This window comes from Cherax quadricarinatus, chromosome 60 (genome assembly GCF_038502225.1).
Source record: "Cherax quadricarinatus isolate ZL_2023a chromosome 60, ASM3850222v1, whole genome shotgun sequence".
NCBI classification, from domain to species: domain Eukaryota; kingdom Metazoa; phylum Arthropoda; class Malacostraca; order Decapoda; family Parastacidae; genus Cherax; species Cherax quadricarinatus.
In genome coordinates this window covers 1,336,287-1,363,641 of record NC_091351.1, presented here as the reverse complement: position 1 = coordinate 1,363,641, position 27,355 = coordinate 1,336,287, and the positions used below count along the sequence as shown (strand labels likewise).

The 27,355-nt window shown below is 41.2% G+C and overlaps 1 protein-coding gene across 1 annotated transcript in view; it reads left to right on the top strand.

Annotated features, from left to right (window-relative positions):
• The window catches only part of LOC128694445 (arrestin domain-containing protein 17-like), a 41,134-nt gene extending 15,559 nt beyond the window's left edge, over positions 1–25,575 (top strand). The window contains exons 4-9 of the mRNA XM_053784562.2: positions 3,034–3,269; positions 6,573–6,787; positions 7,765–7,947; positions 16,986–17,177; positions 17,824–17,980; positions 18,619–25,575. Of these exons, the coding sequence (XP_053640537.1) occupies positions 3,034–3,269; positions 6,573–6,787; positions 7,765–7,947; positions 16,986–17,177; positions 17,824–17,980; positions 18,619–18,794 (1,159 nt within the window). The 3' untranslated portion in view covers positions 18,795–25,575. The remainder of the gene's footprint in view (positions 1–3,033; positions 3,270–6,572; positions 6,788–7,764; positions 7,948–16,985; positions 17,178–17,823; positions 17,981–18,618) is intronic.
• The last annotated feature ends 1,780 nt before the right edge of the window (positions 25,576–27,355 follow it).

The window sequence follows — 27,355 nt, the reverse complement described above, 5'->3', positions numbered from 1 at the left end:
CTCCCTGGCTGGAACATGAATATGGAAGGAAGCTCCCTGGCTGGAATATGAATATGGAAGGAAGCTCCAGCGTCTACTGCTGCTCGTGCTACGTGATACATGAGTGATCCAGGGTCTACTGCTGCTCGTGCTACGTGATCCATGAGTAATCCAGCGTCTACTGCTGCTCGTGCTACGTGATCCATGAGTAATCCAGCGTCTACTGCTGCTCGTGCTACGTGATCCATGAGTGATCCAGCGTCTACTGCAGTTCATGCTACGTGATCCATGAGTGATCCAGCGTCTACTGCTGCTCATGCTACGTGATCCATGAGTGATCCAGCGTCTACTGCAGTTCATGCTACATGATTCATGAGGGATCCAGCGTCTACTGTACAGAAGTGTAGTACAGAACGAGTGTAGTACAGGCCAGGTTTACCCCAGGATAAATGTAGAATACAAGTGAGACGAGTGTAGAGACAGGCACGTGTAGGGCGCTACAAGTGTGGAGTGCTACAAGTGTCTCAGCAGTAGTGGCACTTGTTGCATGCTGGAGGTGAGGGAGAGAAATTGGTAGTGCTGCAAGAACGCCACTTGGAACACCGGCAGTGTGCAGTAACCCAGTTTTCTGTGATAGTTACATGGCTAAAACAAACGCTGTGTTTACTTGAAATATTCCAGCACACAGGATGGGTTGCATCATATACCATGTATAATAAAGTGTGTCAGGCTGAGATGGGAGACTTCAGTAGTGTCAGTCTGAGCTGGGTTTCTGTAGTAGTGTCAGCCTGAGCTGGGGTACTGTAGTAGTGTCAGTCTGAGCTGGGAGACTGCAGTAGTGTCAGTCTGAGCTGGGATACTGTAGCAGTGTCAGTCTGAGCTGGGAGACTTCAGTAGGGAGGTAAGAATGTATCGTAAATCATTCCACTATGGGTTCAGTAGCTACGACTTTAAAGGATTCTCTCCAGCAGGGAGAGGAGGGGATGTAAGGGAGGAGGAGAGATAAGGGAAGAAGGTGCATAAAAGAGAAAAATGAGTGGGAGGAATGAAAGGCAATGGGTGGAGATAGTGTCATAAATTCTGAACATTACAGATGAGGCGGCACTGGCAGCACCTCGCAAATAACCTTTCAAGATTTATAAATTTATACCCGGCCCGTCTCACTCCTTGCATTATGCATGAAGCAAAATTATATTTGGAAATTCAACCTGAATAGGACAAAAATACAAAGAGGAACTATGTTGTGAAAACAACCAAAGCGAAACGTTACACTCCAGATGTGCTCCAGTCAGGAATTGTCAATATTGTGCTCATGACACACTGAAGTCTGGCACCTAGGAGATTACACAAATAACCTTCACATAGGAGAATGAAACTGATGACGTAGTTTTGGTCCAACTTGGACCATTTGTGTATTTTTCTAGTCATGGTATTGTGTCTTTTTATTCTTCACCTTGAAAAACCTGGTATCAGACACTAACACCTGAACACCGCAAAGTTTATAAATATATATATATATATATATATATATATATATATATATATATATATATATATATATATATATATATATATATATATTTATATATATATATATATATATATATATATATATATATATATATATATATATATATATATATATATATATATATATATATATATATATATATATATATATATATATGTAGGGAATCACCACCTTTATAACCGGACTGGGGATCCTCATCCTCAGAGAAGACAATAAACGTACCTCAGGGAAAACTCAAGGTTCCCCCCGGAGCTGTTTGAATATTTTCTTCTACCACCCCCTATATTTTTAAGCTACATGCGAACTTTATTAATAGACAGAATACATTGATAGAAAACATAAACATGAATACATTGGTATAGTGTGAACAGTAGACAGTGTGAATATTTTGTAAGTTAAGCAAATTTAAAGTCTTGAGTAACCCGGGTGTTTCATGGAGTCTGAATGAGTGAGTTTTCTGAGAGATGATTTTTTTGTTGAGTAACGGCAGGTTCAAGGTGATTATCAAGGTGACTGCTGATCCTCATTCACAGATACCATAGGCGAGGTATGCATGTATTAGATAGTTAAAATGAGCAAAGATGTTTGGGGGTACACAGCGTATTTTTGAGATAATCCTTGCTGACGATGCACCTTAATGGACAGCTTCTTTTCACTTCAACACACAAGTACAGTCCTCTTCACTCATGAATTTTATGGAGAGCTCATCTGTATTGAGTCTGGGTGATATTTATAACGTGTTAAGCACAATGGGGAGGATATCGTGCTCATAATGTAGCGATATTATACTGTAGGGAGTAAAGGGGTGACTATCGCCAGATACTGAAAGTAGAGGTTAGCCAGAGCAACACTGATGGGGATACCATTGCTATAATTAAAATGATGCTCTTATTGAAGGTTATCACAAGAAAAAAATCGAAATTTGCGCCACACAACCTGGCAACATCCCTGACCATGTCGTCTCTCTCACACAGGTTCCCAGGCGGTGTCACCAACCCTGGCAACATCCCTGACCATGACGTCTCTCTCACACAGGTTCCCTGGCGGTGTCACCAACCCTGGCAACATCCCTGACCATGTCGTCTCTCTCACACAGGTTCCCTGGCGGTGTCACCAACCCTGGCAACATCCCTGACCATGACGTCTCTCTCACACAGGTTCCCTGGCGGTGTCACCAACCCTGGCAACATCCCTGACCATGTCGTCTCTCTCACACAGGTTCCCTGGCGGTGTCACCAACCCTGGCAACACCCCTGACTATGACATATCTCTCACACAGGTTCCCTGGCGGTGTCACCAACCCTGGCAACATCCCTGACAATGTCGTCTCTCCCACACAGGTTCCCTGGCGGTGTCACCAACCCTGGCAACATCCCTGACCATGACGTCTCTCTCACACAGGTTCCCTGGCGGTGTCACCAACCCTGGCAACATCCTTGACCATGACGTCTCTCTCACACAGGTTCCCTGACGGTGTCACCAACCCTGGCAACATCCCTGACCATGACGTCTCTCTCACACAGGTTCCCTGGCGGTGTCACCAACCCTGGCTATATCCCTGACCATGACGGGTGTGAGAGTGGGTCAGGGTTGGAAGTACCACAAAAGTGCCAGCTAGCTACTAGACGTGCCTCGCACAGGCCTAGATCCACTGAGAGTGCCTGGCTGCAAGGTTCTATCAGTGGCCCTCGGCAACACTACCGGGCTCAAGAGACTTACTTCGACTGTGAGTTCTACATATATGGACACAAGTACCAAAGTGAGTCCAGATTCTGTATTTTACTATGAAAGAAACATGAAGAATGTTTTTATGTACGTTTCTTGTTTACGTGTATTAAGTGTGAAACTCATGCAAGTCATGCAGCACAAGGCTTGACCCTCCGTCCATTAATTGCAGCTTGTTCTCTGACCAGTCAGACCGACGGTAATCGCCCAACACACACACACACACACACACACACACACACACACACACACACACAGGGGGAGGGGCAAAGAAGACCGCAGACAGAGTATAGGCTAGGTGGACAAAGACTACAGACCTCACTCAGGGAGAAAGACCTTGGGGTGACCATAACACCAAGCACATCACCGGAGGCACACATCAACCAAATAACCGCTGCAGCATACGGGCGCCTGGCAAACCTGAGAATAGCGTTCCGATACCTTAATAAGGAATCGTTCAAGACACTGTACACTGTGTATGTTAGGCCCATACTGGAGTATGCAGCACCAGTCTGGAACCCACACCTGGTCAAGCACGTCAAGAAGTTAGAGAAAGTACAAAGGTTTGCAACAAGGCTAGTCCCAGAGCTCAAGGGAATGTCGTACGAGGAAAGGTTAAGGGAAATCGGACTGACGACACTGGAGGACAGAAGGGTCAGGGGAGACATGATAACAACATACAAGATACTGCGGGGAATAGACAAGGTGGACAGAGATAGGATGTTCCAGAGAGGGGACACAGGGACAAGGGGTCACAACTGGAAGCTGAAGACTCAGACGAGTCACAGGGACGTTAGGAAGTATTTCTTCAGTCATAGAGTTGTCAGCAAGTGGAATAGCCTAGCAAGTGAAGTAGTGGAGGCAGGAACCATACATAGTTTTAAGAAGAGGTATGACAAAGCTCAGGAAGCAGAGAGAGAGAGGATCCAGTAGCGATCAGTGAAGAGGCGGGGCCAGGAGCTGAGTATCGACCCCTGCAACCACAATTAGGTGAGTACACACACAGTCATAGAGTCGTCAGGAAGTGGAATAGCCTAGCATGTAAAGTAGTGGAGGCAGGAACCATACATAGTTTTAAGAAGAGGTATGACAAAGCTCAGGAAGCAGAGAGGGAGAGGACCTAGTAGTGATCAGTGAAGAGGCGGGGCCAGGAGCTGAGTCTCGACCCTTGCAACCACAATTAGGTGAGTAATTAGGTGAGTACACACACACACACACACACACACACACACACACACACACACACACACACACACAAACACACACACAAGGGGACACAGTTGGAAGTTGAAGACACAGATGAATCACAGGGATGTTAGGAAGTATTTCTTCAGCCACAGAATAGTCAGGAAGTGGAATAGTTTGGGAAGCGATGTAGTGGAGGCAAGATCCATACATAGCTTTAAGCAGAGGTATGATAAAGCTCACGTTTCAGGGAGAGTGACCTAGTAGTGACCAGTGAAGAGGCGGGGCCAGGAGCTTGGACTCGACCCCTGCAACCTCAACTAGGTGAGTACACACACACACACACACACACACACACACACACACACACACACACACACACACACACACACACACACACACACACACACACACACACACACACACACACACACAACAACTTGTTTGTACAACTTAAAATCTTCATGGTGTTGGCAATGACTGCGTCATCACCATCTAGTTTTAACATCTCACAAGATCAGTACAAACCTGATGCTATCACTGTTTTATAGAGATCACTAGTTCCTTGGACACCACCTACCATGACCCACCATGATACCATTGCTTACGCTACCATCTTCAACACATTGTGTTGCCATGTTCCTGCCATAGTGCAGGAGCGCGGGTCTTCATTTAACAAAGACTCGAGTCAAGAGATTTTTCTCTGAAGAATAAAGGTACATAAATATTTTTTAGTTTACTGGAGAGGGCTGCGGCGTGAGGCCGAAAAATACAGTTACCATTTAAATGTTTTACTCTCCATGTAGATTTATGTGTGCCAATGATCATTGCATTTGTGTGTGTACTCATCTATATGTGGTTGCAGGGGGTCGAGAAACAGCTCCTGGCCCCTTGTGTGTGCTCTTCGCGACAGGGTACATGAGACGTGGGAGGCATCATCTGCTGCCTCTCACGCTCCTCAACTCAGAAAAGAAGATTACACTCCCAAACCTCCAAATTCTCCCCCCTCCCTCCCTCCCATTCTCTTCCCCCTTCCCTTCCCATCTGCACGCCAATACTTCTCCATAACTCCCTTTTCCCTCCACCCTCACCCTCCACAAGAGATAAGATACGATTTTGTTTGGGGTTTTAACCACCCAGGTTAATTCGAGGACTGTCTGTCTTATTTCCATTTTGGTCCTTCAACCTTGTCCCCCAGGATGCCACCCACACCAGTCCATTAACACCCAGATATACTTACTGCTAGATAAACAGGGACGCACCCAACAGTGAAGCACAGGTGTACACGTTATCATGTCGAGGGAGCAACAAGATCTTTCTGGGAAAACGGCAAGGAATCTTTCCATACGAGTTTAAGAACACAGAAATGCATGCAACTTAAACACATGCAACCGAGCACCGTTGGTACTCATCACCTACTACTAGCCTGAGGGACAGATTACCTCGTTTTGTATATTCTTCTACAGTCTTCACATTATGTCCTTGTATTGTTATTCATAAAGCCACTTTATGGAGAAAAGTCTACAAATTAAAGATACCCAGATGTTGCACGTGTCAACTTCTTCATTACCAACCTTATTCTGAGTGGGCTACACCTGTCCTGAAATTTTGAAGCCGGTGAGAAGAGGATTTGTAGCTATTTCATGGAGACCAGTTTAAGTAATGGTCTACACGAAACAGCCGAGGACATAAAACCGAGCGAGGACGCCGGCACTTCCCAGTACCTTCACCTAGCAATAGTTGACCAGGGTTAAACATTTAAAGGCGATTGAATAAGTCGTTATTAAATGGACACCAATTTATTTAATAAAACTAACAATCTGGAAATATCAAAATGAAAACCAAGCGTTCATTTAATAAAGCCCATCAGCATAAAGTTTGAAACCTATCGGAAAAAGCGTTCTTCAGTAATTGCTCTGAATCCAATAATAATAATAATAATAATAATAATAATAATAATAATAATAATAATAATAATAATAATAATAATAATAATAATAATAATAATAATAATAATATTATTATTATTATTATTATTATTATTATTATTTTGAAGCCGATAAGACTAGGCATTCTCTAGTTATTGAATGGAAATCAATAGTGCGAGACTTGATACCTGTAGTCAGCTAATCTATATATTACTTTCTTACAGAGGGCGAGAAGGAGATGCTACCAGCAGGCCTACACGAGTTTCCCTTTGCCTTTATCCTGCCGCCCAACTTGCCACCCAGCTTCAACAGTGAGAAGGGTTTCATTGGTTATATGGCCTTGGCTATCCTTGACCGCCCTGCCGCGGCCAACCTGGTGCAGAAGGCCGGGTTTAGTCTCCACACTATCCTCAATCTTAATATGATCTCCCACAGCACTGTGAGTACCCGGGGTTCACATCCTGGACAGTAACATGATCACCTACAGCAGTGAGAATACCCGGGGTTCACATCCTACACAGTAATATGATCACCTACAGCAGTGAGAGTACCCGGGGTTCACATCCTGCACTATCCTGAACAGTAATAGGATCACCCACAGCAGCATCAGTACGAGGGGTTCACGTCCTGCACTATCCTGGACAGTAACATGATCTCCCACAGTGTCAGTACCTGGGGTTCACATCCTGCACAGTAACTTGATCACCTACAGCAGTAAGAGTAACCGGGGTTCACATCCTGCACTATCCTGGTCCCTGGACAGTAACATGATCACCCACAGCAGTGTCAGTACTCAGGGTTCACATCCTGCATGATTCTTATGCTTGCGTCTTAACACTTTTTCGGCTACTAGCAAAAAGAAGTCATGGTCTCTCCTAACAAACGTGAGTTTTGAGCACACTTGTGAATATAATACATATTATTATTATTCCTGCTTAATTTACATTACTTGCCCCTATCTTGTAATATGCATGTGACTCAGTCACTCACATCATGATATAGACATTATGATAAATTAGACACATGTGCAACTCTTGGGAATCTTTACTGTGGAAACGTTTCGCCAACCAGTATCTTCATCAGTCCAGTACAAACAAGAATGGAGAAAATCAGAAGGAGTTGGAGGTAATCAGTCCCTCAGCCTGGAGCGGATGTAATCAGTCTTGATAAGATTGATGGACTGATTACATCGACTATAGGCTGAGGGACTGATAACCTCAAACACTTTCCGATCTTCACCATTCTTTATATTGGACTGATAAAACCACTGTGGGGCGAAATGTTTCCACAATAAAGATTCCCAGTTGTTGCATATGTGTCTTATTTATCAACTTGTCGAATCTCTGAACCATTTACCTACATAAAGGCATTATAAAAGATATATTGACTGGTTACTGGTGTCACTCTTGTCGACAGTCGTCGAGCAGCAGCAGCACCTCCAAGAACGTGTGTTGCTTCTGCTGTCAGACTGGACCCATCACCCTGGCGGCCCGCATCCCCCGTCAAGGCTACGTCCCGGGCGAGGAGATCTTAGTCTCTGCTGAGGTCGATAACATCTCCTCCAGGAGCACTCGCAGGACCAGACTCCTGCTGCTGCAGGTAGGACATGCTGCCGCCTTTTATCGCTTTATGGTTCCAGGCATCATGGCTCCAGGCCTCCTAAATTGAATTATTAGAAAAATAAGGAACAGTGAATGCAAGTATACGTTTGTAAGATTGTAAATGTCATTGACCTTAACCCGCGCTTAAGATGAGGAACCTTAAGACGACGTTTCGGTCCATCCTGGACCAGTCAAATTACAACCAGGGTGAGAAAGATACAGAAGAAAATGCGACAGGTGGAGAAGTGTAGTTGAAATTGTTAGTAATGGTAGTAGACGTAGTGTTACTAATAGTAGTAGAGTTAAGAGTAGTAATAGTAGTGTTAGTAGTAATAGTGAAGTTGGACGTAGAATTAACAGCAGCTGTAACACGGGTAACAGCAGTGGTAGTGGCAGTAGTACCTCAGTGGATGGTGGTAGACGTGGCTTTAGAAATGTGTAGGGTATTAGTGATGGGTTAGGTGAGGTTCATCAGGGAACAGGACAAATGTTTCCTGACGCGGGTCTTGGATGATGACCCGCCATTGGAGCTTTTGGTCATCTGACCGAGGCCTTCTGCTGGCTTACCGGTCCACCCCTTTAAAAACTATGGTCATAGTTATAACTATTTTAGTTGTAGGATATTGGTGATATTGAGCTGTAATATTGTTCACTAAGCTAGCAGTCCACCCGTACACCATGCATGATAAGTATGCATATTTTAACACTGGCCAGGCAAAGCCTAGACACTGTTGCCAGACGTTGCTGGAAGGGTTGCAAAAACATGAACAGTGTACAATGATGATAGCTTGGAGGAAATAAGCTTGTAGGAATTTTGTAGTGGTTGTGATGGTGGTGGTGAGAAATCTTCGCCATTTATTTTTTCTTTTTTTAGCAAAACTGGATATGAAGAATGTGCAACAGTTAGATCTTTATTCCGAAACGTTTCGCTAACACAGTAGGCTTCTTCAGTCTTTTCGATAGCCAGTGGCTTCTTCACTTCAACAGAACGGTGGAAGATGAGTTCGAGGTAATCAGTCCCTCAATATTCTTATTTCCATCCTTCTTTCTTAGACTGAAGAAGCCACTGGATAGCGAAACGTTTCCAGAATAGGTACTCAAATGTTGCACAGATGTCTTATTTATCAACCTGTCGGTATTCTAAACCATTTATACAAATTCTTGGGTGGAATACAGAGGAGACAGCAGAAGCAGTGAATATGTAAACACGATGTAATCAGTCCATCACCATCGAAATCGTAATTCTGAGGTGGTCATTCCCTCAGCCTAGAGAAGAGTTCTGTTCCATAGTCTGGAACAATGTGAAGATAAAGCATCAGAATGGAGGCTATATACTGCCAAAGGTGAGGCGCAGGAAATCTTGCGGACAGACGAGGCGAGGCCCACTACTAGGAGTAAGAATGTAATAATTGAGAGGCAGTGTTGCAAGCCTACTGGGTAGGTCCCTCTCAGGTCCAACCTTCTAGTGGTCAGGCTATAAACTTGTCGAAGATGTCCTCTGTACATTATTTTTGTCTCGCGTTGAAATGATGTCGATAAACATTCAGAAAGATACAGCGCATGTTAACCCCTAGGTGTTAATCTACTCAAATCTCATTAGACCTAGGTGTGAATTTGATCCATATGTAACACTTATGTGTAAAGTTGTAAAATGAATAAATCTTTAAACACCTAGATGTGATTTTCATCCAGATGACGCCTAGGTGTTAATTTGACCCATATATTTTAAAAAGTAGGGTTGCACTATGCTGCAATATAAAACTTAAATAGTAGTATTAGCTCAATCTCTATATTGAAGGCCTTTACTAATGTTGCAACTCACATGCCAAGAACTATATCACGGCAACCTCCTTGTCTAGGTGCCCGGGGCACCTCAAAACTGAAAAGTGGCAGATGCAGTTCAATGTGGACAAGTGTAAAGTCCTAGTCCTTGAGAGTGAAAATAACCCTCGAAGTTATAAACAAGTTGATGAAGAATTAGAAACACGTGAAACATCTAGGTGTCTTTGTGGTATAAACATTTGGTCGAGGCTTAGAAAGTCCAAAGAGAAGATCACAAGGACGTGTCTAAAGTCAGTTCAGTTTAATATCTTTATTGTGCACCTCATACCCATCCTGTGGGCGGTAGTCAAAAGATTACAGAGGTACATAATGGGTCCAGGGACTGAGCCCCAAAGTTATGATAGATGACCTAGTTACAACGGTAATGAACTCCAGGTAGATCTGGTCACAATCATGGCAAGTTACAAAGGTAATGAACCATTTACATTCCTATACATAGTTACAGTCATGAACAAATTACAAAATAATGAGCCACTGACACGTCCACACCCGGTCACAATTGTAATGAGTTATAAATATAAATATTAAGTGGGTCATACACACACACACACACACACACACACACACACACACACACACACACACACACACACACACACACACACACACACACACACACACACACACACACACACACATACACACACAGTAAATTAATTATTGTTAATAATATCCTTGTTTAAGGACACCCAGATCTTTGCCATATCATTACTCAAAACATGCTAAAGATAATCACTAAAATAACTGGCACTGCAGGACCATAATGATTATATAAAATCTACTGAACTTAGTAAAGTGACTGGACTGTATGCGTGACCAGTCTCATACGAAATGCTTTAAAGCAAATTAAAAATTTACAGAAGGTTCTGAAATTGGCCATTAATACACACAATCTATCCGTACCCCCACAAAAATAAGTATTCCTTGTGAAAGTTAATATTTATGAGATATTAGACATAATAATACTTTAATTTTTGCTAGAATGTACTCCAGAAGATCTGGCCAGTCACGTCCCGGTGTTCAGTCATGTAACGCACCTGGTCAATCACGTGACGCACCTGGTCAGTCACGTGACGCACCTGGTCAGTCACATAATGCACCTGGTCAGTCACATGACGCACCTGGTCAGTCACATGACGCACCTGGTCAGTCACATAACGCACCTGGTCAGTCACATGACGCACCTGGTCAGTCACGTCACGCACCTGGTCAGTCACGTCACGCACCTGGTCAGTCACGTCACGCACCTGGTCAGTCACGTGATGCACCTGGTCAGTCACATAACGCACCTGGTCAGTCACATAATGCACCTGGTCAGTCACGTGACGCACCTGGTCAGTCACATAACGCACCTGGTCAGTCACATGACGCACCTGGTCAGTCACATGACGCACCTGGTCAGTCACGTCACGCACCTGGTCAGTCACGTGACGCACCTGGTCAGTCACGTGACGCACCTGGTCAGTCACGTGACGCACCTGGTCAGTCACATAACGCACCTGGTCAGTCACATAACGCACCTGGTCAGTCACGTGACGCACCTGGTCAGTCACGTGACGCACCTGGTCAGTCACATAACGCACCTGGTCAGTCACGTGACGCACCTGGTCAGTCACATAACGCACCTGGTTAGTCACATGACGCACCTGGTCAGTCACAGCTCTTAAACCTTCCCATCTACAATTTTAAACTTGCGTCCACCAGATTAATATCTTCTCGTTGTCATACCTGTGAAATTACTTTTTACGGCACAGTTCGACATAACTCTGGACACAAAAATGTGAGTGTCACTGTAAAATCATCATTTAATAAGCACATAAGTTATTGTAGGCTAAGTTACATTACACTGAGTTATATTACGTAATATTAGTTTTTTCCCAATTCCACAACACAATACTATCCAGCGTTGTTGTGCCCATTTATGACTGGACATTTATGATTGGACATTTATGATTGGACATTTATGATCGTCCATTTATGATTGGACATTTTAATCATAACTTAATTACTAAACTCAGATTCAGTAGTCAAGCCAATATTTCCCCCAAAACACTATTGCATTGCTCGACTTCCCACACAGTCGTCCACAAGGGACTCTGTATAATGCAGCTACACAGTTACATCATTAGTTTGGCTTGCAGCCTATTATTCTAATGTGTCCAGTAATTTAATAACAAACAAAAGGGATTAAGGTGGATTAAGCACCGCTTCAGATAATCCATGTTTACACTACATGGGTTTAGGTAGGTGTAACAAAAACAATGAATTATTAACTACACATAACAATATAACAAAAAGTTATAAGTATATTTTTAAAAGGGTGGAGGGGTAAGCCAGCAGAATTCATCGGACAGATGACCAAAAGCTCCAGCTGCGGGTCATCATATAACTAAGATTTGCGTCAGGAAACACTTGTCCTGTTTTTTGACGAACCTGACCTAACCTAACCTATAACACAAAGAACTGTGAGGGGGGTCACGACAATCACCGTACTGAAGGTTCACGTGGGAACTGCTGCTGCTTTACTGGTGATAATTATATCAGATTATCTTGTTTACACCATATCGTGCATCTGTCTCGAATTAAGATATAGGAATTGTCTAAAGGCGGCGATGGTGGCAGTGTTGGTGGTAATAATGGTGCTGATTGTGGTGGTGCTAATCGTGGTGGTGGTCCTAATCGTGATGGTGATGTTGCTGATCGTGGTGGTGATGGTGTCAGTTGAATGCCCTAGATGTAAACTTCTTGCAATTCAACAATGTCACCTTAAGCACTCATGGGCAGGCTTCCAGGAAGTGCAGCCTAGTCACATGAACAAATCCTAGCCAAGTTTATAGGTCCAGCACCAGTAACCTATGATGGGAAACAGATATCACTTGTACCATGTGCCAGGTCCAATCAATTTGTCGTATAACTGGGGCTGCTACATCCACCATTTCGGGGGAACCTGGACCCCATTACGTACACCATACAAGAGTTGCATTGGACACTTGTGCAACACTTTGGTATCTTTATTGAGGAAACGTTTCGCCAACCAGTGGATTTTCCAGTCCAAACAGAGAAGAATTTTTGAAGATCAGGAGTTTGAGGAAATCATTCTCTAAGCCTAGAATCGATGTTGGGATCCTCTCCAAGATACGATACTACGTGCCGCAAAATGCCCTTCTCACACTATACCACTCACTTATTTATCCATACCTCACCTATGCTATTTGTGCTTGGGGATCAACTGCAGCAACACACCTAAAGCCAATAATAACCCAACAAAAAGCTGCTTTAAGAATAATCACTAAATCCCATCCCTGGCAGCACACCCCCCCCACTCTTCAAAGATCTAAACTTACTCCCAGTTCAGTACATCCACACTTACTACTGTGCAATCTATATCTACAGGGCCTTAAACTCTAATATCAACCTTGACCTAAAACGCTTTCTTGATAGTTGTGACAGAACCCACAGGCATAACACCAGACACAAACATCTCTACGACATTCCCCGTGTCCGACTAAACCTTTACAAAAATTCAATGTATGTCAAAGGCCCTAAAATCTGGAATACCCTACCTAAGAACTCTAGAACTGCAGACACATTCATCACCTTCAAAACTACCATTAGAAAACATCTTATCTCCCTGATACACCCCGTCAACTAACTACACGAATACCACCTGGTGGTTCACACTTACACTCGCTCACTCATTTGACCATAAACAGAAATATTAATCTCAGTCTTAAAATAATGAATCCTGTGATACTCCAATACTGAAACTATATACTGTGCCAAAACAAAAGCATTCACATTGCTAAACTCATAAACTAGTATTTAGTCACTTAGCCATAAGACCAACTTACCTCATAATTTGTAATATTTTACAATTAAGAATAAAACTAAGTATGCCCGAAATGCCAAGCCATGCTAAGCGTTCTAGTGGTACACTCTGTAATCACAATTTTACTACATGTAAACCAAACAATAACTAAATTTTTGTAAACTCAGCATTGTAATCCTTATAGAGAATAAACTTTGAATTGAATTGAATTGAATGTGTTCATTCTATCAATCTTGATAATTATATATTAGGGAAGGATCATTACGAGGACAACTGAGCCAAGATTAAGTGGAGACGGAAAGTAAGGGCGAATGATTAATTAAGTTTAAATCCTATCAACTATGCGAGGGTCTTAATTAAGGTTACATGTCGTCTGTTCACTACAAGTCAAGGATACTTTAATATCTAAAATAGAGATAAAAGTAAACCCACAGTGTGTATACAATGAGAGACATACACCTCACGGTGTACATATCCTGTTTAAAAGTATAAACGCGTGCATGCATTGCCCTGTATAAATGTACACACACACACACATACGTTTTTAACATGATAGTTGTGGCATGCAAAGAGTATATTCGGTGCAAGCGAACCAGGTACTAAAGGTTGGCGATGGGGCCCCGTCGTTCAACCAGTACCCAGGTTCCAGCAATGAGAAGATGGTTTTGGTAATCACAGAGGCTATGTGGGTACCACTCTCCTGTCATTCCCATTCTAGAGCTGGTTGAACCACGGTCTGCTCTCTAGTGGCTTCTATTCTGCCTTGCTTACCGTGGAGTGCACTAATACCTATTGTTGTACATAGTGTACATACTTCTATTCTAAATTGGTGAAGGATAATATAAGTCAAAAGTTTTCTGCTGTGTTTATTTTGCTCTCTTTACACCCAGGATAACAGGCCTTTCAGACTCCTGGGTAGTAATATGGGGGCCTGTCTGGGAGCTGAACCCGGGACCTCTCACATTATCATTTCTGGGTGTCATGTTGGTTATATCAGATAATACACATGTTTAGAAGAGCCAGGTTTTTACAAATTATTTTTGATAATTTAGTTAATTTGTTTTCAACACAAAAACAATATATATATATATATATATATATATATATATATATATATATATATATATATATATATATATATATATATATATATATATATATATATATATATATATATATATATGTCGTGCCGAATAGGTAGATCTTGCCATCTTGGCTTAAATAGCAACGCTCATCTTGCCATATAGGATAAGCGAAAATTTGTGTATGCAATAATTTCGCCAAAATCATTCTGAACCTAACGAAAAAAAATATATTTGATTGTGTTTGTTTAGTACTAAATTATTGTAAACGTATTTAAAATATATTAAGTTGGGTTAGGCTAAAATAAATTGCTCTTGTTATAATAAGGTTAGGTAAGTTTTCTAAGATTCTTTTGGTGCAAAATTAAAAAAATTTACATTAACATTAGTGAAAAAATTATATCTTTAAACGTATAAGAAAAAATTTCAGAAAGGATTTAATTTTAAATGAGTTCTTACTAATTGACCAGTTTTGCATATTCGCCACGACATATATATATATATATATATATATATATATATATATTATATATATATATATATATATATATATATATATATATATCTATATATATATATATATATATATATATATATTATATATATATATATATTGGCTGTCACGATAAGTCCAATCCTGAGTCACATTTAAAGTATTATAGACTGTCTAAAGTGATAACAAAGCAAGGTGATATTTGTGAGAGGTTATCAGAGGAGAGAAGGCAGGTGTGGTTGTCACGTTTGTAACAAAACCGAACAGCAAAAAAATCTTGAAAAAGTGTGTTCAGTACATTGTATATCAGGTAAGACCTGGTAAAATTTAATATTGTTGTCGTACACAGTAATAATATCACTATATGAAAATAAGAAGATAACTAATAAGTAATCAGTAAAGAAATGTATGTGTGGAATATTAAATAGGTAATAAATGATCCAGTCAGTAATATAAAATAACTTACCAAAGTATGCCAATAAGCATAGTCTAATTTCTGTTTACTAAACTGTTACAAATATTGAGTTACATTAACTATGTTGGTGCAGTAACGAGTCTGATGTCCCTGGCAAGCACAAACTTCATAATTTCGTAAATTTAATACAAGTTTGCATTAAAATTTTCAGAGTTTGTATTTTGTAAGTTTGTAAGACTAACAGGATTATATATTCAAACCGGGTTTGTAAGTTCGACTTAACTTTAAACCATGGTTGCGCTCGTAGGTCTGGTTTTCAAAAGATCCAACGTGAGGCAGCATTATAACATTTCCCAGGTGATAATACTGTACCCCAAATGCTTAATTATGATCCTGTTAGCGATGTGGCCGTCTTAAGGAACACAATGCATGACTTTCTTTTTCTGCTGAGGCTGATCCTACTCTGCCTGCTAGTGATGCTGCTTCTCCTGCACCAGTTTCTGAAGCTGTACCTACTCAAAATCCTTCTGCCGTACCTGTAACTTCTCAAGACGAACGTATAGAAGTACAGCTCTTTGAGAGAAGCTGACTCACATACCATCGATATTGTCTATACACTGATTTAACTGACTTCAGTCTACCAGTATTAAAAGCCCCATTCGATGACGTGTTGTGTCCGACAATAGGTAGTAAGAAGGCAAATGACTATCGACAACTAAAGGGAAATAGACACGAATGCATTCACTTAGGACACATTTATTTGAAAGAGCTTCAGTCCTGGGACCCTATGGCCCGATTACTTTATTTACATGTTGTGATCAAGGTACCAAGATCGAAATGTCTTTAAAAAAAGGTGTCCTAAGTGTATGTACTCGTGTTCATTTCCCCAAACCCACCTTCATCACAGCCACAAGCCTAGCACTTCTACACATGAAAAAGGTGAATGTATTTCATTCATCCAGCAAGAAACATAAGGTAGCCATCAAAAACAGGAGAAAAAACTGTGATGAAAGCTGTAGCGAAAGAAAAACTTCGTGAGAGCCAAATAATTAACTAATTTGTTTACAACTGATAAATAGTGTTCACTGAAATGTCTCGGTGTTTCAAAGTTTTATCAGGATTTACCCAAAAGTTTTACTAGGTTTTACCACAACTGTTAAAAGAGCATTGTCACTCCTGATATTAGCATCATCAATATTATATCAATATCTTATATATTACCATTCTACAGTATACATTACCAGCCAATAACTGTCACCACTACTAATCCCATATCAATACTGTACCATCAGTTCCCACCCACAATCCCACACCACGTCTCCCACCTATTGATCCTCGCCCACGCGTAACCACGTACCATGTTTTCTACGTACAGGTGATCACGTACATCATGCCCAATGGTGTGAAGGAGGTGGTGGAGGAGCGGGTGGTGAAGGAGGTAGTGAGGGGCATGATACCCCCTGGGGAGTCTGATCTGTGGGAGAATGTGGCACTGGTAGTGCCTCCTCTGGTGCCAGCCAACATCCATCTCACCTGCCGTTTACTACATGTCAAGTACCGCCTCGATGTGAGTAGTACTCTCACACATCCCCCTTTTGCCTCCGTAGATAATGTATGTGCGTGTGTGTACTCACCTACTTGTGGTTGCAGGGGTCGATTCATAGCTCCTGGCCCCGCCTCTTCACTTACTGCTACTGGGTCCTCTCTCTTCCTGCTCCATGAGGTTTATCAAACCTCGTCTTAAAACTATGTATGGTTCCTGCCTCCACTACGTCACTTTCTAGGCTATTCCACTTCCTGACAACTTTATGACTGAAGAAATACTACCTAACATCCCTTTGACTCATCGGTCTTCAACTTCCAATTGTTACTCCTTGTTTCTGTGTTCCATCTCTACAACATCCTGTCTTTGTCCACCTTGTGTGTGTGTACTTACCTAATTGTGGTTGCAGGGGTCGATTCATAGTTCCTGTGTGTGTGTGTGTGTGTGTGTATCACTACCTCCTTTGGGATCCTATTCCTATATTCATTATTGTGATTTGTATTTTGGGTATTTTAGTGCCTTTTTTTTAATTTTCAATCCTAGCCTCCTGTTCACTCATTTCAGTGCTAAGATTTTTTTTTCTTTCGTATCCTCTTTCTCTTATGAACTAAAACCCCACTTGCTCGTTTCATACTGACCTGCTGTACTGACCCAGCGTGCTGACCCTCAGATGATCTTGGAGCTACCGGTGCCGTCATCAGAGATGAGAGTGAGTCTGCCTCTCATCATTGGATCAGTACCATTAAGGAACCGCTTCTCATCCTTCCTACCTCCCAGCGAGACCCGCAAGGTTTCTGATCTACCTGGTATCAAGTACCCCAACTACCGTGAGTCTCGCCATAACCTGTTCTCACATCACCATGGGCTGTCCTACCATATACTGTTCCCACACCACCATGGCTCATGTACCATATACCACACCACAATCACCCACCATACTGACCTTCACCACCACAGGTTGGCTACACCATCAACTCCACCAGAAATTATATTCATTCATTGTCGCAAATTTAAAATTTAAATTCTTTAGTCACAAAATATTACATTCACGTATCGTATACAAGGTGAATGTATAGTTGATACAGGGTATTGTAATGTGTGAAGCCATTTCTACATTCCTCAAAAGACTTTGGATAAAAATAAAACGGATATTTACACAAATATGAGCTACAATGTAATGTTGACATTTTTTTTATTTGAATAATGTATTTTATTGAAAGGCATACATTTTTTCCTCTGCTAGAAAACAAATTATTGTCTCTATTAAGGTGAGACAGTGGCATTAGTCTAGACACTCTGAGGGGAGAACTTAGTATAATATATTTGAAAGATCCTCGTTTAATATATACAACATTGCTAAAATTGGTTATATAGTCCTAGGCTATTTCACTTGCCTGTGGATGTAATTTGCATTATAAAGTATAATTTACATTTCTTGAGATATAATTAATATGTATATCTGCAGCCTCGCACTGGTTCGGTGAATGTACCTTCGGTAGTGAGTGTTTGGAGACCCAGTACGAGCACTTCACTGGTATGCAGGTGGACTATGATGGGTTCCAGTACACACCATTCACACACTTCGCCCCCAGATATATCTGCTACACTCCTGGTAACAAGGTGGACAGCGACCCACGATGACATCAGGTCAATCCATCTAAACATCACAGAAGCAGAACAAAACAAGGCATCGCCAGCACTCCTACAACATCACAGTGACTGAAGTTCACTGCTCCAGAATTTGCTTTACGCAAAAAATAATAATTTGATTAGCAAACAAAACAAAGATAGGCAAGTTTCCTTATACCTGCTGTCTCTGTTCACCTACAGATAAATAGGTACCTAGGTGTTCGTCAGCTATTGTGAGTCATCATTAAATAGGACCACAATAGATATAAACCGTACTAGGCTGGGTTACCTTAAATAAAAATTTATTAGTCATTGAAGCAACACAACAAATGTGAAGCTATGAGGCGCCACCACAGTCAATGACGGAGTCATGGAGAGAAAAAACTGAGTATATTGCACTTCACTGTAAAGATGTAGGAGCAACCCGTCAAGCTTGATGATGCTCTGACGCTCCTGGTTGTTAAGATATATTTGGAGGGTGTTCCGGGGGTCAACGCCCCCGGGGTCCGGGTCATGACTAGGCCTCATGGTCTAGTGGCTAACGCGACGGGCTGGAGTTTTGAGACTCTATGACCGCGGGTTCAATCCCGGCCGGGGGTATGGTTTTTTTTAGGCCTCAAGGTAACTCAGCCTGATCAACTAGGCTGTTACTGCCGGCCGCACGCAGTCCGACATACGAACGGCTGTCAGGTGCCTGTTGAAGGTTCCCTCTTGAAGACAACCAGGGGTTAATGGAACTGTATTATTATTATTATTATAAAAAAAGAAGCGCTAAACCACAAGGGCTCTACAGCGTTGTAATGGAACTGTAAGCCTATCGACTACACTAGTCATTAAGGCTGTACGTAACCTTATCACCACATACAAAGTAAAGATTAAGGTAAATAGCGTATATACGCTAAAATGCACCTCTCGGTGTATATATCTTTTAGTGCTAGATTATATTATATACCCACTAAGCCTTTCAATATTGCAGTCAGTTAAAAATCACTTGATGGTGGTTTTGGTCATATGATGACCTGATAAGTGAAAGTTTTTGTCCCTATAGCGGGGACGCTGCAAGAAGCAACCGCTGGTGTACTATAGGCCTATAGACGGTGGATTTTACTAACATGTGAATGTGGTAGCTGTTTGATCATATGACGGGGGCGTGGCACAGCGACCATTGACTCAGTGGTCTGAGTGCCTGGCATGCATGGTGCCACTGTTGCATGTAACTGCTGGGTATAATCTTGCACTGTATCTACCTTGAACATACATACTCAAGTACTTCCTGCACCACGGCGCCGTGTTATACTACACTATGTTGAGTGCTACCAGCACTGTTGAATGCTGCCAACATTATGTTGACTGCTACCAGCACTGTTGAATGCTGCCAACATTATGCTGAGTGCTACCAGCACTGTTGAATGCTGCCAACATTATGTTGACTGCTACCAGCACTGTTGAATGCTGCCAACATTATGTTGAGTGCTACCAGCACTGTTGAATGCTGCCAACATTATGTTGACTGCTACCAGCACTGTTGAATGCTGCCAACATTATGTTGAGTGCTACCAGCACTGTTGAATGCTGCCAACATTATGTTGACTGCTACCAGCACTGTTGAATGGTGCCAACATTATGTTGACTGCTACCAGCACTGTTGAATGCTGCCAACATTATGTTGAGTGCTACAAAAATTACGTTACCAGTACTGTTGAGTGCTACTACTTCACTGAGTGCTACTAACATTATCTTCAGTGCTACCAACACTGTTGAATGCTGACAACATTATGTTGAGTGCTACTAACATTATCTTGAGTGCTACTAACACTGTGGAATGCTGACAACATTATGTTGAGTGCTACTAACATTATCTTGAGTGCTACTAACACTGTGGAATGCTGACAACATTATGTTGAGTGCTACCAACATTATCTTGAGTGCTACTAACACTGTGGAATGCTGACAACATTATGTTGAGTGCTACTAACATTATCTTCAGTGCTACCAACACTGTTGAATGCTGACAACATTATGTTGAGTGCTACTAACATTATCTTCAGTGCTACCAACACTGTTGAATGCTGACAACATTATGTTGAGTGCTACCAACATTATCTTGAGTGCTACTACCACTTGAATGCTGACAACATTATGTTGAGTGCTACCAACATTATCTTGAGTGCTACTAACACTGTTGAATGCTGACAACATTATGTTGAGTGCTACCAACATTATCTTGAGTGCTACTAACACTGTTGAATGCTGACAACATTATGTTAAGTGCTGCCAACATTATCTTGAGGGCTACTAACACTGTTGAATGCTGACAACATTATGTTAAGTGCTGCCAACATTATCTTGAGGGCTACTAACACTGTTGAATGCTGACAACATTATGTTGAGTGCTACCAACATTATCTTGAGTGCTACTAACACTGTTGAATGCTGACAACATTATGTTGAGTGCTACCAACATTATCTTGAGTGCTACTAACACTGTTGAATGCTGACAACATTATGTTGAGTGCTGCCAACATTATCTTAAGTGCTACTAACACTGTTGAATGCTGACAACATTATGTTGAGTGCTACCAACATTATCTTAAGTGCTACTAACACTATGTTAATACTGACAACATTATGATGAGTGCCACCAACATGCTGAGTACTATTAGCACTATGTTGAGTGCTGAGAACATTGTGTTGAGTACTACCAAAATTACGTTAAGTGTTGCCAACACTACTGAGTGCTACTACCAGGGTTCCCCAGAGTGGTCAATAGCAACCCCTGAGGGTCAATAGTAATATCGAAAGGGTTGATAAATGGCTGGGGGTCAGGAAATATCTAGAGCAATGTAAATACTGTTGCTAAATACCCCAGGCTTTGTGCAGTGGTTGAGCCATTTTTACTTGCTTTCCCAAGTTCGTACACGGTTGAAACTGGTTTTAGCCATGCAGATGCAATACTGACAAGGGACGCTACACTGCAGTGATGACAAGGGACGTTACACTGCAGTGATGACAAGGGACGTTACACTGCAGTGATGACAAGGGACGTTACACTGCAGTGATGACAAGGGACGTTACACTGCAGTGATGACAAGGGACGTTACACTGCAGTGATGACAAGGGACGTTACACTGCAGTGATGACAAGGGACGTTACACTGCAGTGATGACAAGGGACGTTATACTGCAGTGTTAACAAGGGACGCTAAACTGACGAGGGACACTACACTGCACAGTCTGGTGCTCTGGAATTACATTTAACACTGACGAAAGACACTGATATTCTTCGAGACCTAATGAAGGCTTCATGACCCGTAGCTCAATCGTTAGCCCACTCAGCTCAAACACTGAGGTCCAGGAGTCGATCCCCGGTACGGCTGGAAAACATTAGGACGTGTTTCCTTAATTAAGACACCTACTGTGCAATGTTTACCAATCAGTGAAATGGGTACCTGGGCGTTAGTCGACTGGAGTGGGTGCATCCTGGGGACAAAATTTACCTAATTTGCCCGAAATGCTCTGCATAACAAGGGACTTTCTGTATAGTAGTATGTCGTTGATGTCAGCTAAGCCTGTATACCTTGTACATGTACTTGTAGAAATAAAGAATATTATTATGTGACTTACTGGCGCCATGTGCGTCATGACCGGGAAATGAAGCAATGTTGTGAGCAATTCTTGTATCCATGTACAACTCTTATTATGAATAATGTGACCAAATAAATGCCTTTTTTTTCACTGTCAATGACTAACATTATTATTATGATAATGGGAGAGCGCTAAACCCGTAGGATTATACAGCGCATGTGTGTGGGGGGTGGAAGGTATTTAGACTTAATTCAGGGAACCGGAACACAGATCCAGTTCCCTAGATCGAGCCCCTCATTAGCGTCAAGGAACCTTCCTGGAGGGGACTCAATGACTAACAGTGACTGGTAATTCTGATAGCCCGTGATGAAGGACTCATGCTTATATTATTATTATAATCAAAAAAGAAGCGCTAAGGCAACTCATGCTTATAACCTTAAATATTTAGTCGAAGTAGCCTTGATAAAGTTTCCATGATATTATGTTATTTGAATAAATTTGCTAAAAAAACAAGTTGATAAATATAAATATGGAACTGGTGCAACACTTGGGTATCTATTTTCTGAAAGATGAGTGCGAGGTAATTAGTCCCTCAGTCTGAAATCGATGTGTTCAGTCCATCAGTTTTGATGAAAGTGCAGCATATGGAGATGGAGCAGTTATTATACGTAATTATAATCATGGGGAGAGCTAAACCCGTAGGATTATACAGCGCACGTGGATCGGAGGTTGAAGGTATTCAGGCTCAATTCAGGGAACTGGAGCACAGATCCAATTCCCTTGATCAAGGGCCCCTCACCCTTGACGGGTTGAGGTGGAGCAGTGGTAGGTAGAATCACTATTGGAGAAGCCCACTAGTGGAAGTAGGTTGTCTATAAGTTAGACAAGCTATGAAAAATTCCTTGCATCAAAACCCCAAGATGTTGCTGTGATATTAGTGGTGCTAGGAGCAGTGGTAGTAGCAGCAGCAGTAACAGTAGCATTTTATTAATTTTATTTAGGGTTAAGTACTAATGTTATAAGAAGTCTGAGCACCTGGAAAGGTGAAAGCCAGTCAGACTTGATTCAAGGAACTGGAGCACAGATGCAATTCCTTAGTTCAAGATAATAATAGAACTAAGCACTAAACCCACACGGGTTATATAGCACTGCAGGGTAGGATGCGTAAAAGATGGACTGTGCCAGTGCAGAGACTAGTGAAGTTACATCAGCCCCTCGCCACCAAGGAACCTCCTTTCGACTGGAGAAGCTGCAGAGCCGACAAAACATCTTGACAGTAAAGGCATCTAAATGTTGCAAATTTCTTTCATCTATTGGTCAGTATTATATACAGTGGACCCCCGCATAACGATTACCTCTGAATGCGACCAATTATGTAAGTGTATTTATGTAAGTGCGTTTGTACATGTATGTTTGGGGGTCTGAAATGGACTAATCTACTTCACAATATTCCTTATGGGAACAAATTCGGTCAGTACTGGCACCTGAACATACTTCTGGAGTGAAAAAATATCGTTAACCGGGGGTCCACTGTACTATTATTAAAATATTCCCTAGATTGTAATTATAATCAAAGTGCTAAACAGACAAGGGTAATGCAGTGCTGTCCCTAGATTATAATAATGAAGCGATATTCCCTAGGGAGGCTTCTAACAAAATATCTTAACCACTACCAGTCTCCATTCCTCCTAGGGTCTGTAGCTTCCAGGGAAGATCTTTCATAAAGTTGCCTCTCTCTTTTAAGAAAAGGGAAGTACTAAACCAGTTGGGGGTCATATATTTTAATCACAGGAAAACACTAAACCCAATGGGGTCATACAACCCATGGGAAATACAAGGCATTCTAGTTCAATTTATGTAAGGGAAGGGTAACTCCAGTGTATCAACAGAAATGGTAGCATCATCATAAGTGGTAGTGCCAGCAGCAACAGTGGTAGTGCCAGCAGCAACAGTGGTAGTGTCAGCATCAGTGGTGGTAGTCAGCAGCATCGGTGGTTGTGTTAGCAGCAACAGAAGCATCAACGGTTGTCAGCAGTGACAGAAGCATCAGTGGTAGTATCAGCAGCAACAGCGGTAGTGTCAGCAGTAACATTATAATCATAACCCAGTGCTAAACCCATAAGGGTTATACAGCACTGATGAGCAGTAACACTGGTAGTGCCAGTAGCAAGTGGTAGTGTCAGCAGCAACAGTGGTAGTGCCAGCAGCAACAGTGGTATCAGTATTATTATTATAATAAAAAATAAGCGCTAAGCCACAAGGGCTATACAGCGGCATCAGTAGTAGTGGTGTGCCAAAGTATCGGTATCAACTATTTTTATGGTATCTGTATCAGTGAAAAAGTTGCCAATACTTTTTAAAATATTAATATTACATGCACTTAAAGAGAGTAAAATTAACAGTTGACCTCAGGGTTACTCATGTTCAACTTGCCAGCTTTCAAAATTCATTTGACTGCACATATTAGTATAGGTGTTCAGATGAATAGAAGGGACAAGATACAACTGTTTAGCATGCTTGCTACATACACCTCAATGGATTATCCTTGATTGTATCTGGAGAAGAGTAATAATAGACATCATTGCAAACTGTAGGCTAATGGTGAGCCACTTGAGTCACTCCCCTCTAACCTGCAGTAAACTAGAGGCTCTTCAAGGATATGAACTGCCAAAGCAGAAGCTGAATCAGAATGTATCTGCCTGCTGGAACAGCACTATTTAATGTTAAATGGCATCTGTGGACAAAAAATGCCATTGCAATTTATTGCTTAGATATCATTCCATTCAGCTTCCATCATTCGATGGAAATCTTATTGCCAAGTATCCATTTTTTCTTTAAAACCTTTCACAAAACTGTGTGTCTTAGTAAATAAATTCTCTGTTCTCAGAAATACTGCCTGAAGTACAATATTTAAAACATTTCATCAACAAAGCTTTGAGTGATCTAACAATCTCAGGCTTAGCTGGAATACTATAGGCTCTCAAAGTGTGCATTAACTAGGTTTGAGAGTTTCACCATACTCTAACATGATATTTAGGACATATCGAGATACTGATATAAGAACAACTTCACTGCCAGTGCAGGAGATCAGTCACGTAAAACCTTGACAATATTGAGAATGAACTGAAAGAAATTTGGGAGAAAATTCAGCAGTTCAGGAACTCTGCTCAACTTGTTTGTGAGCAGCTTCAAGCAGTGAAAAAAAACCATACCACGGGCGGGATTTGAACCCGCGGTCAGTCTCTCAAAACTCCAGACCGTCGCGTTAGCTACTGGACCAGCTAGCCACAATAAGATTCGTCCAACTAGGTATATTTCTACACCTAGTTGGAGAATCTTATTGTGGCTAGCTGGTCCAGTGGCTAACGCGACGGTCTGGAGTTTTGAGACACTCTGACCGTGGGTTCAAATCCCGCCCGTGGTACGGTTTGTTTGCAATCGTGTCATTACGATTTCGTGATTCAAGCAGTGAGCCTGAAAAAAAAAATGATCTTACAGCAATAGAACTAGACGAGTCTGATTTCAATAAATGTTACGAAAAAATTACACCTATTATTCTTAGCAACAGCATGTCACAGACATCTGCAATGGGATCCTTTTCCAAATCATAAAACCCACAAACTTAAAAACACACACACAAATATATGGCAATGGTATTATTGCCTGAAGAAAGAAATCCATTAGTGGTGCAGAGAAAATGACAAATCTGCATTGGAAGGAACATCTACTCCCCACAGGAAGAGATTAACTTCCAAAAATGTGGAGATGTTGATATTTCTTAACTTCACCTTGAGAATTTTTAATATTAGCTTATAAATGTATATTGTTTATTTTTAATTTCAGGTTTTGTGTGCAAGGGGCTTGGACATGCAACAGGCATTTGTGAGTGTTAGATAGGAGTGAATGGAGATAAATGGTTTTTGAGACCTGACAGGCTGTTGGAGTGTGAGCAGGGTAATATTTTGTGAAGGGATTCAGGGAAACTGGTTAGCCAGACTTGAGTTCTGGAGGTGGGAAGTACAATGCCTACACTTTAAAAGAAAAAAAAAAAAAAAATCTGCAAAAAGTGATTATTTGTGAATGGTGATTTTTTTTTCGGGAGGAAGGGGGGGGCTGCCTCACTGGGAGACAGTCAACTTATTGGGCAAGAAAATTATAATAATGTGCTTCTGCTATATTTCAATGTTTCTTAAAGGTTCAAAATACTTTAAACTATATAACAGAACTGTGTTAGTTTAATAATGGAGAATCTGTTGCTCAAGTTCAGAACTATAATTTTAGATTTTTCAGTTTCTAGTTATTACAGTAATTAAGTGTAAGATGCTTATTGGTAATATAACTGCAAATTATTCACTTATTTTCACAAGTGATTTCTGATTTTATCTTTCTGGCTTATTAAATATGTATTCAGAAATCGTTTTTTTTTTTTTTTTTTTTCAAATTATACGCCTGACGGGGGTGGGGTGAGGTACATGTAATGAGTGATGGCATTGGCATACCTGAGAAATAAAGTTATTTAATATTTAATGTGTGTGTTATTTAATACTTATTGAGCAATAAGCATTCTCTTATACATTGAACATGGTTATCATAATTAACCCTTTTACTGCCCAGACCCTCCAGTTTGAAGCTTGTCCACTGCCCAAGAATTTCCCTTTTTTTTTTTTTTTCTCATGAAATGGAGGAGAATCTTTTTCTGAAGGTAATAAAACAAAAAGTACAAAATTTGATGGAAAATTGATTAACTGGCAATTTTACCCACCGAGTCGTATTTTAGGCCAATTACTGTCGACCCAGTTCTTAACTATTTCACTAGTGTGTCTTCCATTTTATTGAGTACAAGAAATCACCCAATTAACTATTTCAATCACTCAAAGTGATCAGAAGTTGGTAGTTTGACCAATTTCACACAAATTTCAAAATAGTGTCCAAAATAAACAATGCAGGCATTCCTGGCACTAAAATAAAAATTTTCTGTTTATTAGTTAC